The sequence below is a fragment of the Dermacentor albipictus genome, chromosome 1 (genome assembly GCF_038994185.2).
Source record: "Dermacentor albipictus isolate Rhodes 1998 colony chromosome 1, USDA_Dalb.pri_finalv2, whole genome shotgun sequence".
Taxonomy (NCBI): Eukaryota; Metazoa; Arthropoda; class Arachnida; order Ixodida; family Ixodidae; genus Dermacentor; species Dermacentor albipictus.
Genome location: NC_091821.1, coordinates 378,706,859 through 378,725,307, shown reverse-complemented (window position 1 = coordinate 378,725,307; position 18,449 = coordinate 378,706,859). Strand labels below are relative to the sequence as shown.

Sequence of the window (18,449 nt, the reverse complement as noted above, 5' to 3'; positions counted from 1 at the left end):
TGTCATTTGGGGGTACCTACAAATGTCCCGTTGGCACTTTGATAATTAAAACAGTACTTCTTGAGTTAGATAAATAATTGCAATTACCGAAATAAATCTCAGTAACAAAAAAATTACTGGCGGCTGGAGTAACGCTACTGCTCTTTTTTTTTAATCTTGGTGCATGATAGCTGGAGCACCTTGTATAATTCACACGGTAACCAAAATGAGGCCAAGCCAGATTCACTCGAAATCAGAATTAACAGAAGTCATGTGCAGCAGCGCTTGTACTCGGATTCACAGAAAAGGAAAAAAAGAGAGAGGCTGCAGTTTCACCAGAAAGGCGAAGCAGTGTCAGTGATAGCTAAGTATAGGACAATTGAATGAAGGAAGATTACACCACCGAGACAAGCCAGTTTCTTGGTGGTGCGAGAGGACTCAGGCTGTGAAACTGAATTGTCTCCAACTACGAGGTCTTGTAAATTGTGACACACACACACACACATACATATATAACGTCCGAAAAGCTGGTCCCCCCCGTAATATGAAGCTTTCCGCCTATACGAGTGGCAATATTTTCCCATAAAAGGGGGATAGGGTAATGTTACAATGTCCTGGAGATGGGCATTTACTCATCCTATTGTGGTATTTGCTGCCACTGAGTTGTCCACATACAAAGTAGCAAGTAAATATTTGGGGTACAGTATAGTGGATCAGCTTATACTGGTGACTTTATTTGCACACTTCATACAGCATAAAAAATAACCTCGTTCTCAGGTCGACAATTTGCAGGGAAAACTGGGAAGGAATGCAGTCATCTACCTGCACAGGAAAAGAGGGAGGTGATATAGAGTGATGTTGACTAGCAAATGTAAGCAGAGAAAGCTCTTTCAGACATACCTCTTGGCCAAGGCAATCCCAAGTCCGACAAGCCCGCTAACAGCAAGAGCAGCACCACCAACAATAGCCATGCCCTTTATGCCTTCTGAAATAGGTAATGAATGGTAAAGTGCTTCAATACACTCACAAGCAACAAAAAGGTTTCAGTTAATAAAACCAACGGTTACACTGGAAGTGGGTGCACTCCTCTGGTGCTTAGGCCACTAACAATCACTGTGTGGTTATAAGCACTATCAGACAAAAATAATAGTTAACATTGTTTGCACGGAGGGACAGGAACACAGCTCTCTGTTAAGCAATATTGAAGGCTAGATATAAATAATTTTTCACTGAATATTATCGTTGCATAGAGAGGAAACAGAACAACGTACTACTATAGCAGAAGCTTGCAAAATGAAGCTGCCACAGCCTAAACATTTTGTCAAATTGCAGACGACAAAGACTGAGGATGTTGCCAAGTACCATTAAATTTGAATGCATTGCTGTACACACAGCTTTTAATTAATAGCAGTGATGGACTACACGACCAGTAAGATTGACTACTTCAACAACATCAACATCTAACGTGGCTTGTCCACTAGGTCCCATGCCCTACATGTAACTGTCTTTTTCATGTCCCACTATGACTGCAGACACTAGACATGCATCAAATCTTGAGTCATTCCCCTTAAAATGAAATGGGCTGAAAACTGTCTACAGGACCTACCTTTCTTCATCCGGCTTTTAATAGTTGCTTCAAGTTCCTGTGCTTGTCTGTTGGCTGGCTCAACATGAAGGAATGCCTTGATGAATTTCAATGCCTTGGAGTACTCCTAAGGATAAAAACGTTTTTTACAATAGCTTCAATTCTGGATAGTAATGTGTACCTGTCCTGTGTAACCTATGTAATATACACAGGATTTTCTACCAGCTTCCACTAAATGCTTGCCAGCAAGCATGCCGGGAGCTATACTCTGTTTTGTACTTGTTACTACTTGCATTCCAGAGGCAATAATTTCGCTTCTCATGAAGAAGGTACTGTATGCAGTGATTCAAACGCGATAATCGGACCGCGTAGTGCCTCGCACTTCTTGCACCGCCGGTGAGCACTGGTGTACCAAATCCTGCCACAATGTGTCGCAGAGGCTCTCGCTTTCATCATATACCATAATAGCACTGGGAACTCTGTGTCCACCGGTGACACAAGAAGTGCCGGCAGCCATGCCTTCCGAGTATCGCATTTGAATTGCTGGGCAATATACCTCGTGAGTGCTCTCTTTTTTTCATTTGGTTTCACAAAGTTTGCTTTCACTCATTTAAGTTACTCTATGCTTAGCACACAGCAGTAGCCACCTTTGCCTACTACAAGGAGGGGATGCTCCAGGTAACAAAAGTTTTAGGGGCATTTGTGTTGTTGATTGCCAACTACCGACCTTGAGCTTGGTGCTCCCGACAGCCAGGTAGAAAAGGTAATCTCGCTTGGCTTCAGCGTTGCCATGGTGAAATAAATCTGTTGAACCAAATATACAGATGTAAGAAAAAGGCATCAGCTGTAGAGGTGGGCGAATATCAACTCTTTCGAATACAGCTGATCTAATTATTGGCCGAGTCAAAAAAGTAAGAGTAAAAAAGTAAAATACCAGTTATTTTTTGCATACGAATTATTCATGTGTAAACTTTAATATTCGCCCACCCTTAATCAGAAGTTGTCTGTAAAGCAGGATGTAATGAAAAACTTTAGTTACGCAGTTTTATGCCCTAGCTAATGGCCACTACATAAAGGTTCCTATGTACATTCCGGAAAAAATCATTAGGCATAAACTATGCATTAACATTTTGCACTCTCGTATGGTTCCACTCTTCAAGGCACCTTGGCTATTTGTGCTGCATACATTGACAGGAGTAATTACATCAACAAAAACGTTATATGTAAAAAAAAAAAGATTACGTTGCTCCATTTTACATCATATTATATTTCCTTCTAAGCAATGCAAACATTTGCACGAACTTACGTCGAAACATTCATGCGTGTTTGCTTGTTTTTGCAAACAACAATACAACGCTCATCAAGTATACGTGTATATGCGGCCTACAAGCGATGCTCGAAACGCGGTCTTGCAAGTGACTCACGTTCCATCAACAGCACACCGCGTCGTATGTCCGCAGGGTATCTGCTTCTGACAAGGCACCAAGCGTACTCGAACTGCGTCTTCGTGTCCACTTCGCCATTTTTCATTTCTTCATGATACTGCTCTTCGTAATGCTGCACAAGATAGAACAGCAAATTGCGTTCGATGGCGTCATAGGTGGCCGACATACCATAGTTGACATCGACACAGATTTCACAATGCTGACGCAACACAGGTACGGCGAAATCGCTTGCATACAAGCGAAACTTTAACTTTAAATGAAACGTTTGAATAGGAAAGCCTCAAGGATCGACTAGGAAGTAGTCATGTAACAAAAGAAGCTACCAACACAACACTTGAACGGACATGTATAAGTGACAAAAACGTTACACATTAGGGACATAAAAATACTAAGAAATAATTAGCGTTAAGAAAGGTTGATAGCCTTTACGAAAGGCTGATTCCAAAGTTTCAAAGAGGTATATGCCAAAGAATAAACGAAACAATGATGCGAGGGAAGACGCGGTCTTCATCACAGTCGCAGTCCATCGAGGAAAGTCAGGAAAACAAGCTCACTTTCAGATCTGTCGCGCTCACGTAGTCTTCAAGAATTGACTCCATTTTACACTGCAGCGTCACACATGAGTCACACGACACTAACGACCGCAAAAATTGTATGTGACACTTGTCGACGTACCAGTCTACGACTCAACTAACTCAACTTTAGGAGCTGGTCAGCTGCATCATAGAGTTAGCTGCATAGGTGCGATGACGATGATGATGAACAACAACAACAACAACAAAAACGTGTTGAATAATACGAAAATCTTGTTCACAATTTTATAAAGCGAAGCTCCCAAAACATAGCGTTACGAGTGCTGAGACAAAATTTTGGAATGCCCAAAATTTTTCATTGTGGTCTTTCTTCCTTTCTCTTTAAATGAGGCAATATTAACTTTCGGTTTCGGCTTCGGCGCACAAATTTACGGTGCGCTGCATTATACCTCTAGCCTTTGATTCTCCGCTGCAAAAACGTACCACTGCACCACAGCCTTCGACTGCGGCACTCTGCAAGCAAGATGCTGCCGCAGTACAAGGAACCTCTGCACTTGCTGGCGGAATGGTGCAGCAGAGCGTCACGCAGGCAACGCTTTGCTGACGCGGCGAACACTCTCAGTGGACCTGGAAGCGCTGCCTATCTGACCATGTTTCAAACAAGGAGCTTATATAAAGTATATAATTTAAGTATATAAAACCTCCTTGGTTTCAACACAGCCAGAATACTCTACGGCACATCTAAATTTATCGTGGGCACATGTGTTTACCAGCTACCGTTTAAACATGCAGGGTGTTTCAAGTAACTTGAACCAAGGATTTTAAAAAAGCGGTTAACCGTAACTACATGAAACCAACGACATATGGTTTGCCGTCATGTGGCGCTCCTTAGGATATTTTTTATATTGCGCTTAATTAGTTAATTAACTAAGGTCAATTATGTAATATTTTTACTGTTCCCTTTAGGGCCAAGTAAGTTTGGTTACGTTCTAGAGGGCATTTCAAAACGACCGATCCAATTTTCTGTGGCAACGTACATGCTGTTTTGTATATCTTTCGGCGTTTAAATTAGTTTAAAGAAAGCCCGCGAAATATGAAATGAAACCACGACTGTGTAGCCTATTGCAGAGCGTTCAACCGTGCGTCGAGCTCTAAAGTGAACATAAAAAAATGCATACCTAATATTAGTTAATTAACTAATTCGGCGCAGTGGTTCTACTAATTAACTAATTATCTGCAGAGGTTGTACAGCTATCTTAATTCCACACAAGAAAAGCAGGAAGATACCTATAAAGAAAGGGGTCAGACAGGGAGAGACAATCTCTCCAATGTTATTCACTGCGTGCTTGGAAGAAGTAATAAAGCTAATTAAAGTGGGAAGGCTTAGGAATAAAGATCGACGGCGAATATCTCAGCAACCTTAGGTTTGCCGATGACATTGTTCTATTCAACAACAATGCAGACGAGTTACAACAAATGATTGAGGACCTTAACAGAGAGAGTGTAAGAGTGGAGTTGAAGATTAACATGCAGAAGACAAAGAAAATGATGAATAGCCGGCCAAAGAAACAAGAGTTCAAGATCGCCAGTCAGCCTCTAGCGTCTCTGAAGGAGTACGTTTACCTAGGTCAGTTAATCACAGGGAACCCTGATCATGAGAAGGAAATTCATAGAAGAATAGAAATGGGTTGGATCGCATACGGCAGACATTGTCAGCTCCTGACTGGAAGCTTACCATCATCATTGAAAAGGAAAGCGTACAATCAGTGCATTTTACCAGTGCTGACATATGGGGCAGAGACTTGGAGACTGGCAAAGAAGGTTGAGAACAAGTTAAGGACCGCGCAAAGAGCGATGGAACGAAGATTGCTAGGCATAACGTTAAAAGACAGAATTAAAGAAAGCAGTTTGGATCAGAGAGCAAACGGGTATAGACGATATTCTAATTGGCATCAAGAAAAAAAATTGAGCTGGGCAGGTCATGAAATGCACCGGTTAGATAACCGTTGGACCATTAGGGTTACAGAATGGGTACCAAGAGAAGGGAAACGCAGTCGAGGACGACAAAAGGCTAGGTGGAGCAATGAAATTAGGAAATTCGCGGGCGCTAGTTGCAATCGGTTGGCGCCGGACAGGGGTAATTCGAGATCGCAGGGAGAGGCCTTCGTCCTGCAGTGGACATAAAACAGGGTGGTGGTGGTGGTAGTGGCGATTATGATGATGATAAATAAATACTCTAAGGAGTGCCACATGACGGCAAACCATATGTCGTTGGTTTCGTTCAGTTGTGGTTAACCGTTTTTTTTTAAATCCTTGGTTCAAGTTACGTGAAACACCCTGTATATGGTAAACATGCATGTCACTGCAACGCACGTGCCCGATGCAGTGAGCGGCAAGCACACGTACCGCATGCAAAGAACTCTTGGCGATGAAAGAACCAACGTTCCCGCAACAGCAAATGACCGCTACCGTTCTGTGCTGAAGAAATAGCGCAAATGCTGCATAAAGGTATCCACTGCATATATTGTTGGTATTTTCGACCAATTGTTTCGTGCGTTAAATTAAAGTCCTAGACGTCTAGACCCTAGAAAAAGCAGTGACAGAACCCGTTCATAAATTGATATAACCGCCATTTTCGGTTTTGTTTCCAGGAGGATACTGTGTCGTGACGTCATGACAGTATGTGGGGGCTAGGCATGGCGACGTTTTGACACTCGCTCCGGTTCGCTCGGTTGCCTCATATGCTGCCACTAATTTTGAGGGTCGATGTAACAACATAGCGGACGGCCGAGTGAGTCGGAGCCAGTGTCCAGAAATGTCGCAATGCCCTGCTTCCACGTGACCGCAAGTGCGCCATCTCGTCACGACGCAAAGTTTTACAGGAGAAACGCTTTTGGAGAAACGCTGTTATAATAAATTATTATCGGGGCTCTGAGTCTTGTCACTATATCTCGAGACGCTAGGATCTTCATTTAACGAAACAAAAACCGAACAGCCGGAAATGTCATTACCCCTTTAAAGGGTCACTCCGGCAGTTTTTTTTTTTTTTACTTTGTGAAGGTAATGGAATATTTAGGTTCACGAGGCCCCCCTGTCACGCGTCTGACAGTAGAATTGTTCGGCAAATTCTGAAATAGTTTTGAATGAGCAAAAAAAAAAAAGCGCGAAAATGAAACCGGAACCTGACGAAGCAACCGAACGAACCTCTTCGTAAGACGTCACGAGATTTACCATCGTAGATAGGACCGAGCATTCACGTCACGCAGCCAGCCTTGGCACACTCTAAAAACAGTTGCACCCTTTGGGGTGTATATTTGTCCCACAACAATAATCGTCATCTGTCTTGCTCGCGTTTCCTTTCTTTAGCGCTGCGAGCCCGGTACTTACCAGTCACGAACGGCATGCGCGTTATCAGTGTGACGCAGCATTCTCGACAGGAAAGTAGCGAGCGCCGAGCTTTCAAGAAAGGAAACGCAAACAAGGCAGATGACGATTATTCTTGTGGGACAAATATACACCCTAAAGGGTGCAAACTGTTTTTACACTCTTAAAACGGTTGCACCCTTTGGGGTGTATATTTGTCCCACAGCAATAATCGTCATCTGCCTTGCTTGCGTTTCCTTTCCTGAAAACTCGGCGCTCGCTACTTTCCTGTCGAGAATGCTGCGTCACACTGATAAGGCGCATGCCGTTCGTGTCTGGAAAGTACCGGGCTCGCAGCGTTAAAGAAAGGAAACGCGGGCGGCACAGATGACGATTATTGTTGTGGGACAAGATACGCCCCAAAGGGTGTAAATTTTTCTAAGAGTGTAGAGTGCAAGCGAACGCCCCGTGAAGCCACAGTGGTGGCCCAACTGGTGGCTTCTTGCGTCGAGATCGCGGAGCAAGAATCGAGGTTTGCTGAGACGTTTGGCTCCCTGCAGCTATGCCCGTAGTTTTTATTCGGTCGTGAGGTGTGACGCTGGCTGACACTCCCAGGTTTAGTTCTAGTAGATAAACATAAGCACCCCAGAAACTGGATGGGGAGATGGCGCCGCGGTAGCTCGATCGGTAAGAGCGTCGCACGCGTAATGCGAAGACGTGTATTCGTGTCTTACCTGCAGCCAGTTGTTCTTTCATCCACTTTCATTCCCATTAATTTATCATTTCTTAATTCAATTACTAAATACACGTGTTCTCCCATATGCTGCCCTTGGTGTTGTTGTTTATTGGCTTACGATAAGACTAATAACAATCAGGCCTTCGGTTTCCTTTCACATCGTTGATAACTACTCCTGTAGCATAAAGGGGTAACTTTCGCAAAGCAAGAACTATTGCCAGGAGTTCGGCCTGAAAAGATTATACATAATTTGGCCGGCGAAAAAAAAAAAACGAATCGAGGGATGGCGAGTAGATTACCACGCCTGCCTTCTCTTCACACGAGGAAGCAAGTCGCGATCACATTTATTGGGATATGGGCGAAATAGTCTTGCATAACGACATTCAAATATGTTGGGGGCAGCAATTTAACATTATTGGGAAAAATGTCTGCAAATTCAATTTTGAGTGACATCGTGGACCTGTCAAACGGAATGATTTAAATTGCTAATTGTGCCTGCAAAAATACAACCTGTGGGGTATGCAACCGTGGCGACGTGTTCTCAAAAAATCAATTTGGTTCACAAATACTAGATGTATATTGTGTACGTCGTAGAGGAGATTCATAAGTTCTTAATTAGGTTCGAACCGTAAGCCTGCGATATCTCGTGTGAAGATAAGGTAGGCGTGCTTCCTGGTGTAACACATTGTTAGCAAGAAATTTAGGAATACCTAAGCATTGTCGAAGAGCTTCTTTCTCCAAAAGAACAAGTAATCTTATTTTATATTTTGCACTTCCAGAAAATAAAACACAGCGAAATTCCGGACTCGGTCGTACATACGTACGGTAAATCATGATTAATATGTCACTTCGCATACCAGAACGCCGGTTACTGATTCTACATATATAGTGTACCTACAGCTCGTGTCTCTTTAGCCGCAATATTTTTTATGTGAGAACACCAGTTAAGTTTTAGATCATATGTGATATTCAGGTACTTAGCGAGAAGAAATGGGGTTAACCGAGGGGCCCGATTTTTATTAATCATATCATATAAGACGCCAACAAACAAAGACACCGAGGACAACACAGGAGAAATTACTTGTACTTACTAACTGACATAAACAAATTATAAATTGATAGAATTGAAAGTGCATGAAAAACAACTTGCCGCAGGCGGGGAATGATCCCACGTTTTCGCATTACGCTTGCGATGCTCTACCAATTGAGCTACCGCGGCGCCGTCTTCCCATCCACTTTCTGGGGCACTTATTATATGTTACGTTATGTGAGGTTAAAAGACTCTACCTGGGGAATGGTTCTCTGATCATATACTAAATATATGTGTATCGGTACGGGAACCGGAAAGACGAAGACTGCACTTTTGTTTACGTTTAGTGACGGATGAAGATTGCCAGGCCATTTCTCTATAGAGTACAAAGGTATGCTTGCAAAGACTGGGAGAGGAAATTGATGCCTCTTGCTGCCGTGAAAAAGGCGATCTCGTCTGCATAGACATACGGATGCACATCATGGCGCAGCGGAACTGAACTCATCAACAGGATAAATAGTACCGGAAACAGAACAGCCCCCTGGGACACCCCACGTGTCTGCTTGAACTTTGTTGAAGAAAAGCCGTTTTGAAAACAATTCTCTGCTTTTTTAGAAATTCGAAAATCCATGCCGTTATATTGAAAGAATACGCAGCTACGTTTGATATAAGTCACTGAAGTTGTATACTGCTGAGATTGCTATAGAGCCTATTTGTAGACTTTGGTATAGACATAGTGTATACCTCCGCATTTCTTGACCACATGATGTGATCTACATTGTCGCTCTCGGTAATCCCAAGACAGTCTTCACAGTTGTCATAGCATGACTTTTGCGGCAGCAGAATAAAGAAAACAAAATGACGATTCAATCGTGATAATAGATGTTATGAACGGTAACTTTAGCTTCAAGTGGATTCCATACAGACATAAAGCTAACAGTACAGACACTCGTAATGTTTGTAGCTGACAACGCAGACTTAGTATCAGTGTGCGATGAACCGATGTCGCGCATGTGGTGTGTTCATTGTGTGTCGTCCGATTCTCAGTTACTTTTCACGTTGTCCTCATATCTTGGCTGCATCACTAACATCGTATGTTTTTTCGTTGACTGATACGCTGCACTATAAACTCACCAAAGTTTCTCGTTCCTCTGAGCTCCTCTGAGCCCACTCAGTATTTCGCAGGTGCTATGCCTGCGGCCACGCATATGAGTGCGCCATTGCTGTACTGATTGCTTTGACCTATCATCGGAACAGAAAATTTGCACTAACTTATGAGCGGGTATCACATTCGCGCGGGAATATATGCTAGAAATGCACTTATTACTCATCATCGCTGGCGATAATGCCAACGCCTGACGGGCCCTGTAACGGCTTTTACAAACAGCGTATTCATCCAAGTGTGCGTTTTAGTTCCATACGATAGGCCACAGCGTTTGTCATACAACGTGCCAGCGCATGTCCTTCATCCATGAAAAAAGAACAATGAAAAATGGAAAGGAAAAGCAACTCGTTCCGCGCGCATGGCGCGCAGAGAGAGAAAGAGACAAAAAAAAAATGAAAAAGGAAAAGGCGCTCGGACTTCTTGGAACGCGCACGGCTTCGACGCTTTGAGCTCCTGCGCATGCGCAATGGCTGCTATGGCGATGCGTCATCTGTCCGCGTCAATTTGAATTGTCAACTAGTGCGCCAGGCACGTAAACGCTTGTAGCGGTGCGCGGTTTCTGCCTGAACCTTGGTGTCTGTGTATGAGTGTCTTCTTTGTGGCATCGCATGTCAACTACACTGAACGGTAAGCTTTAGCAAAGATGTTTTCCGTCAATAGCTCATGCTTAGGTGAGCGCATTTCGTAGCGCGAACCGGCTGCATGTAGCGCAGGCGACTCGGGCATAGCGTCGGTTTGTCGTTTACATGATTTGATAACGCGCTCTTGTTCTCACTTCTACTATACGGAATGTTTTACGGCAAGTGATCGCTCACGCTTGTTGATTTTAGCGTCGTAGTTGACGTGTGTAAAAAAGAAAATACATCATGTTTTTCTTTGGTACTGAGCTGCCACTAAGCGGATTGTGTGTGTTGAACAGCCAGTGTGGTAGATCTCGTTTCGTGGCGCTCGATCCGGCCGTATTGAATGCTGCGCCGCATGTGTAGTGAAATTATCGTGACACGCTTTATGTATACATCTCGAAATTGTGTTAGCGTGAGGAATTTTGCAAGAGTTGAATAAATGCTAGCGTTATAGGATGAAAGGCCGTGTTTGCGGGGCATGCATCAACAGTGCGGCCGCTGCCGTTTTCGTATAGGGCAAAAGTAGCAGTAATTTTAAGGGTCCTGGCAGCCAGTCTAAATAATTTCGGAAGTTACCGCAAGCAAAACACGAGACTTGAAGAAAGGGACAACACGAAGCGGTTAGGTTCATGGATATGTTCATGCATATATTTATATTCCCCCAATCTAAATATGTTCATGGATATGTTCATGTGTATAATTAGACTCCCCCAATCTAAATATATGCAACCGCAATATCTTTTGGAGCATGAAACCTGCGATAAGCTCAATCACTCGCATCTTCGCAACTTAGCCGAAAAAATTAGACAACAATAAATTAGTCGCTAAGGGAAGCACCCTCACACGTTTCAAACTGAAGGTATTGGGTTTGACGATAGTTGGAAGATTTCTTTTTTTTTGTCTCTTTTATAATCAGTTTAGCAGCAGAAGTTATTTTTCGGGCTATTTGAAAAGCGTTAAGCGCCTTTCCATGCTTCGGCGTTACGCAGTTTACGTGCTGTTAGCTGCTGGAGCAGATTCACATTTTGCCAATCGTGCATGGTATGAAGCCCTTGTCGCGCGGAATAAGTGTTCCGGCTTTCATTACAGTTGCCATTAAGGCCATTGTCTTGGACAGACTGTATACTACATGCGCTGTACAGGGTCGTCCTTTTTGAAAGGGAACACGCGAGCGCGTGGCCTGTGCTCTGCGGCGGCTGGGTAGAGCGCCGGTCAGTGGCAGCAAGAGGAAGCACGTCCGCTTTTGGCGTCATCTATTGACGGTCAGAATGACTAGGCATGGCCGATTGGAAGCGCCTACTGGACTCCCTTCCCCGTATTACTGATGCGCAAGGAGCGGGGCCTGCAGCTAGCAAATGGCGCTCGCGCTGCAGGCCCCACTCCTTGCGCATCAGTAATACGGGGAAGGGAGTCCAGTAGGCGCTTCCAATCGGCCATGCCTAGTCATTCTGACCGTCAATAGATGACGCCAAAAGTGGACGTGCTTCCTCTCGCTGCCACTGACCGGCGCTCTAGGCAGCCGCTGCAGAGCACAGGCCACGCGCTCGCGTGTTCCCTTTCAAAAAGGACGACCCTGTACAAAAGAAAAAAAGAGCCAGTTTATCCATTTGATGGCCTTTTCTTAGTAGATAATCGCACAGATTATTCAAATAATTTAGTGGGTATTGCACGTGTTCTACCCTTATCAACACACCTATAAGCGATCGTAACATGCTTCAGCTGATAAGTAACGTTATCAATACACCCCATTCATGTGCGTTCTACTGAAAGCGTGGCAAATGTGTTCATTTCGGAGTATGATAAAATAGATATTGCAGACTGTTCTAAGTGGAAATTAATTGCAATCCTTAACTTGATTCTTCAAAGCTGCAGTCACTATTCTGAGTATGTTCGTTCGGCACGGGCATATTGCATTAACACCCGAAAAATGTGCACAGTCCAGCCGGGTATCTTTGTTTCAGCAATTATTATTATAGGAATCGTTTGGGATTCTCGCATTTGTTTCGTATTTTGATAAGTACACTATGTGTCACATGAACCTGTCTTGAAACGAAGCGTACCATTGCTGGCACCGGCGACCATTACGGTGGTCTAACTGCTCATTATACTGTAATATAATGAAAAATCATAATGGTACTGATTCATATTGGCATATAGTCTTTAGTCAGAGGTAAACCAAGATAACTAGAGGCATAAGTGATAGAAGCAAATTAAGCTACTAATGAATAAAGCTACTAATGAACCGTAAAAATAACTAATTGAATAGTTTTCCCTCACATTGTTGCATTTGCTTTGCGTGTGTGTTTTTCTGTGCCCTTGTCTCCGGTGCTGTGCTCGTGTTGCCATGAATTGCGAAGTTGCCCAAGCCCTTGTGAGCTTTATTAAATAAGGGATTCAGTTCAGTTGAATCTAATACTGCTTGTCAAGTGACTGACGTGTTATTCGTTTTATCTAAATATTATGGACTGGCAGTACTTGGCAAGCATTAAACCACAATATCTTTTTTATTGCACTTAAGCTGCGGGTGTGATAGATTGCCACGGAATTTTCACGAAAACAGCCATGAAAGGCTTGGAAAATATCAGGGAATTTTAAAATGTCAACATAGGGATGCTGTCTTGTTATATGTCATACAGTTTCCCGATAATCTTTCTATTAAACATATTTTTAAAACGTTTCACCTCACAAAAAATTGAGACAAATTAGTCCGATTTATGGAAAAAAAAAAACGAAAGTGATGCATACTGACATGGCATTTCTTACTCATTTCTTTTTTTGCGTTAAGTGAAAGTCCTGAACCTCGAAACCCTAGAAAAATTACTCATGTTTGAGAGTACCTTAAATAATTTACTGCGATAGCATCCATTCGAACTGTGGTTTCAATTTTGTTTCCCAGGAAGTGCATATTTGTCGTACCATGACACAGAAAGTGCTCGCGTGGTATTTCGGGTGCTCATGTTGTGTACCTAACTTGCAACCGTGTTAGTATGCCCAAGAGGCCTCCTTATCTGTAAGAAACTAAGTGACCATATCAATACGTACCCGCCGTGGTTGCTCAGTGGCTATGGTGTTGGGCTGCTGATCACGAGGTCGCGGGATCGAATCCCGGCCACGGCGGCGAAATGCAAAAAACACCCGTGTACTTAGATTTAGGTGCACGTTAAAGAACCCCAGGAGGTAGAAATTTCCGGAGTCCTCCACCACGGCGTGCTTCATAATCAGAAAGTGGTTTTGGCGCGTAAAACCCCATAATTTTTTAATATCAATACAATCAACCTATCTACTTTCTATTGAAGTTATAGCCAATGACCCATTCATTTAAGGGTATGAGAAGGACATTTAAATGTGTATTAAGGAAAATAAATTACAAGCTTTGGCTTGATACTGTCAATACTTTAGTCTCTCTTCTGGGCGTATCACTCTGCGCTGGCATATTTAATTACCAGCCAATATGTGCACAGACAGTCCAACTCGGTAACCTTGTTTCAGCAATTGACGCAGATGTCGTTTGGGATAATTACAATAATGTCATATATGGACTTGTCTTGAAAGCAACATACTGTTGCTGTAGCACCCGCGGCAGTTGGGACTGTTTATTTGTTCGTGATGCCATAAAATGAAACATTGCATAATAGTACTGATTTGTATTCACAAGCAGACATTCTCATACTTAAACCGCATTGAGTATTGACCTAAATGATTTGAGTAAAGGTATGAAGCTGCTTAATGAACATATAAAGAATACACAATTGTTATTTTTGCCTCACATTGTTGCATCTACTTATTTGCAGCATCTTTGGAACATATGACACGAATGTCAAGGCCGGCCTGGCGGCATTGCTTGCCAAGGAGAAGTAGTCTGTATATCTGTAAAATGTCTCTTTCGGTCATAACGTGAGACCTGCATTTTAAGTAAATAATATATCGCGCAATAAAAAGAGTTAATTCAATATCGGTGCCCTTGTTTTCTTTTTTGCACTGCATGATTCAGCACTAGTAGAATTGCTTCAATTTTTTTTCTGTTTATGGAACATATGAGAGTGCAGCTTGTTCAGTAGCATTATTAAGCAATCGACATTACTGCATAAGTACAGATGACGAGCAATACATGAACATACATAATATAAATTCAATTTTTTTTTGCCGCCATATGTAAACAAACATGTAAACTAACTTGTAGATAGCAGATAGCTAGTAGATTTCGTTCAAGCGGATGCATTGCATGCAACAGTAATATTTCTTAAATGTACTCGTGCACAAACGCTCATGCAGTCTTGCATAAATACTCACGGCTATATGCATTCGAGATTTTTCGACTGCTTCCATCCGCATGCGTGATTTTCTATGTACAGTTCCCTGGGTATGTTCCCATATGCATTCTGGATGCAGTACACATTTGGGCATTTCCAATAGACTGCTTATTAACAACCCCAACAGCAAGTGTTTATATATAATCGAAACATAGTTGCCAAAATGTTGTTTATGTAGCTAGTGTATAGGGCGTCGATCCCGGCTATTTTAGCCAATCTGGGCAATGAAAACAAAATATTTAGAAGAACACGATGCGAGATTTACTATTATAAAAAGACCTACAGGTCAGATCTCTGACGGCTGGACACCATAAGTCTTAAATTCGGATCTTACGGCACCGTCTTTTTTTACATTATTTTTCGTTGAACAGCTTCACTGAATTTATGTTACCTCGGACACCCTTTATCGACAATAATCGACAGTGTAAGGCTAAAGTCTATGGATTAGCTATAGACTGATCTGCAGGAATTGTCTACAGACAGTCTATGGACTTATGGCCTTATACTTAAAAAAAAAATTATGGGATTTTACGTTCCAAAACCACTTTCTGATTATGAGGCACGCCGTAGTGGGCGACTCCGGAAATTTTGACCACTTGGGGTTCTTTAACGTGCACTTAAATCTATGTACACGGGTGTTTTCGCATTGGCCTTATACTTTTTGTAGACTAGTCTATAAAATGTGTGAGTCTATAGAGGCTCTATAAACTGTCTATAGATTAATGAAAATTCACATTTGTAGACAAATGTCTGCAGAATGTTTCTAGAGAAAAGTGTATAGGAATATACAGTTCTACTGTTGTAGACTGTAGTCTATAGGATGTCTAGATACATCTGCTTATAGACATTCTATAGACTTCATTCTACGAAAGTAGAACTATATAACCCTATACACATTTGTCTACAGACATTCTGCTGACATTTGTCTGCAAACGTGTTTTCAATAATTAATAGACAGTCTATAGACCAGACTTTTTATAGACTAATCTATTAAAAGTGTATGGCCACAAGTATATAGACTGTCTAAAAATCAGTCTAAAGAAAAGCCTATAGACAGTATAGACTTCATAGACAAATGTCTATAGACTGTCTATAGACTCTTTATAAAACTTTTTGTAAGGGTTCATTCTGGAGGAAGCCAAGCATCTTTTAGAGAATAATTCACTGTGTTCAGAAGGTCTTGAGGAGGCTCTGCAAACAACGTTTTTAGCATGGCATTGGAAATGCCACGAGGACCCGTAGCTGAGAAGAAAAGATCTGATGATATTGGAAAGCTCAGACACTGTGACTTCCACAAAGTCGTCCGCGATGAGATGCCTTTAGGCCACATTCGGCAAAAATGGTGTTAACCGTTGTTCTACGCCCTTTCCGATGAATTCTATATATAGAATTCTAGCTGCTTCTATAGAAGCAGCTAAATATCCTGCGTGGTCTAGACGTAATAGTATAGACGTAATATTCGCTGGTGTCGGTATGAATATAGCGAATGAATCTAAACAAAACTTTTTTGTTGCTGGGCTTATAAAGCGACACTGGTATAGGTGCGGGTTACAACGCGGACAGAACACAGGGAGACGTTCTTCAAGAACAACATGACAATCTGCTCAAAAACCAACAGAGCAGAGACACGTCTTCCTCGTCATCGCCCTATCTCACTGACCCACTAGACGGAGTCCGTTAGTGCTTACATCGTCGTCGTCGTCTGCATAGAATACACGCGTCAATATCGTGGTCTCACACACAACTAGCACTTTAATTATTCGATGGCTCATCTGCAGGGGAGAAGAAAAAATGTCGCACAAGAACTGATGCGTTGTACTACTAGTTAACGGCTTAAGTAATTGAGGCTAATATTCCGACCGCTCTCAGTGTATGCTTATGCTATGGTCAAACCACTTATATATATCTTTGTGCAAGCACACCTGTTTGTTTGGCACTACATGCACAAAGCAGAACTCGCCCTCCTTTGTCTGTGGTCCCGGGTCGCCATTGTAGATGCCCATAGTGGTGCACGAAGGCGGTGAGGCTGTCCACGCAACCCTTCACTTAAGCGCACCTTTAGCCATCGAAAGCTATACGTTCGAAGCCCGAGTATATGCATTTGAAACAGTACAAATAAAGAAAGGCATTTTGACGGTGACTAATGGCGCACTGATGGGGAGTACGGTTCGCAGCGTTCCAAAAACCTCCTGAAAGAAAGAAAGAAAGAAAGAAAGAAAGTTGGAGTCCCAACTGGCGCATGGAAATGATGCGGCGACGGGTTGTACGCGCACCCACTTGATGATGGGTCCGCTCGATTCGGAGCTGCGGAACCAATTACGATGCGGTTTGTGTCCGCGCGCGTACATAACCAGCAGTAAGCTTCGGGGATCGCGCGATCGTGTGGGGCCCATTTAACGTCGTTTAGTCGAATCGCGTTGCGCATATGCCACCCGGGGCTCTCGCCGGTATGGTCCTGCAGACGAAGCAACAAAACGTGCAAGGAAAGAGTGAGGCAGGAAGTCACGGTGCGTAGAGGTGTTGCTAAGCTCAGTGGAACAGCGCGGAGAGCAACAGAATGGGGAGCCGTGTCCAGCGGGCCATGACGACTATACATGTGGCTCGTACGCCGGCCCATTTAAACCGCTCGTACCAGGACCGGGTGGCGAGCATTTGCCTATACGGCGTGGTGTGTAGAGGACATGCGGGTGTCTTTCGCCTGAGGTGCAGTGAGCGTGCTGAAAGCCGGGTTCGGCGCCGCGGGCCGCATACTTTCACCGCGTGCATCGCACATGTCGCTGAGAGGGTGAACGCGTGTGCGCTTCGCAGCGTTCTGCCGCGCGGACAGGTAAGATTGATAGTGCGTCATCGAGTGGGCAATTTGGGACGGGCATGTGTGGGCTCGCTTTTGATGTGTATTCGCATAACATAGCCTTGTTTTTGTACAGATTTGTTTATTTATGAATCTTACTTTCTCGAACTCATATCGCGCGCAGACACGATGCGGGCAGAAAAAAAAAAAATCCCTATCGTTCAATAAACACTTGGTGGCGTTGTTTGCCTCGTTTCTCAAACCCTTTATTTGCTAACATGCGGCGAAAGCAGGTTACGTGCATACAAGAGCTCGCTTCTCCGATGGCGAGCTGGGAACAGGATGGTGATTTTTCGTGTTTTTCGGATGAATCAGGCACGCAAAGGTGCGGACCAAGCAAGGCGGCATTGTGTCGAAATTCGAGCGATGAGTAAAGAAGCATTAAGGCGCAAAATGTTCCTTTAAAGCTGTTAGGATAGAAACGCGGGTACGCGCATACGTGCATAAGCACGTACAGGCGCCGACAAAGCGGTATACTCCACGTAGCGGGAGCCGGAGCAACGGCAAACTGCATCGCAACGTCATCTACAGGCAGCATCTGGGATCGAGACAGCCAATGGGTGCCCTTTATTATCTGCAGGCATGTCGCTTGACTCGTGTCAATGTTTCGTGCTTCAGCTCGCCAAAATGCCGAGCAACGCCGCTGCTCCGGCTCCCGCTGCGTGGAGTATACCACTTTTGTCGGCGCCTGTACATTCAGACACGTAACTCCATTCCCCTTTCAAACACACACCCACGCACGCAAGTGCAAAAGTCTTCTCCTCCTCAGCCGAGAGCGCACACGCGTCCCTCTGGTATACATGCACGGATGCAACACACGAGCTCGCCT

General features: G+C 43.5%; 2 protein-coding genes across 2 annotated transcripts in view; one reads left to right on the top strand and one right to left on the bottom strand.

Moving 5' to 3' along the window:
- Positions 1 to 692: 692 nt before the first annotated feature.
- LOC135900333 (mitochondrial fission 1 protein-like) lies at positions 693 to 3,744 on the bottom strand. Its single transcript, XM_065429819.2, has 6 exons — positions 3,564 to 3,744; positions 2,989 to 3,121; positions 2,292 to 2,368; positions 1,586 to 1,691; positions 880 to 964; positions 693 to 801 (listed from the first exon to the last, which is right to left on the bottom strand). Exons 1-6 carry the CDS (start codon positions 3,606 to 3,608, stop codon positions 798 to 800), a joined length of 450 nt encoding a protein of 149 aa, XP_065285891.1. The 5' UTR covers positions 3,609 to 3,744; the 3' UTR covers positions 693 to 797.
- Positions 3,745 to 10,364: 6,620 nt separating this feature from the next.
- The window catches only part of LOC135900261 (retinal homeobox protein Rx-like), a 63,313-nt gene continuing 55,228 nt past the window's right edge, over positions 10,365 to 18,449 (top strand). The window contains exon 1 of the mRNA XM_070531933.1: positions 10,365 to 10,463. The gene's annotated coding sequence lies outside the window, so the exon portion shown is untranslated. The remainder of the gene's footprint in view (positions 10,464 to 18,449) is intronic.

What these genes read in the sequence shown, in the direction of transcription:
- LOC135900333 (XM_065429819.2), bottom strand. Translation starts at nt 3,608, where the DNA reads ATGGAGTCAATTCTTGAAGACTACGTGAGCGCGACAGATCTGAAA. An exon ending in TGAGCGCGACAGATCTGAAA is followed by an intron (nt 3,122 to 3,563) that starts GTGAGCTTGTTT and finishes TATCTTGTGCAG; the next exon opens with CATTACGAAGAGCAGTATCA. An exon ending in TCGGGAGCACCAAGCTCAAG is followed by an intron (nt 1,692 to 2,291) that starts GTCGGTAGTTGG and finishes TTTTATCCTTAG; the next exon opens with GAGTACTCCAAGGCATTGAA.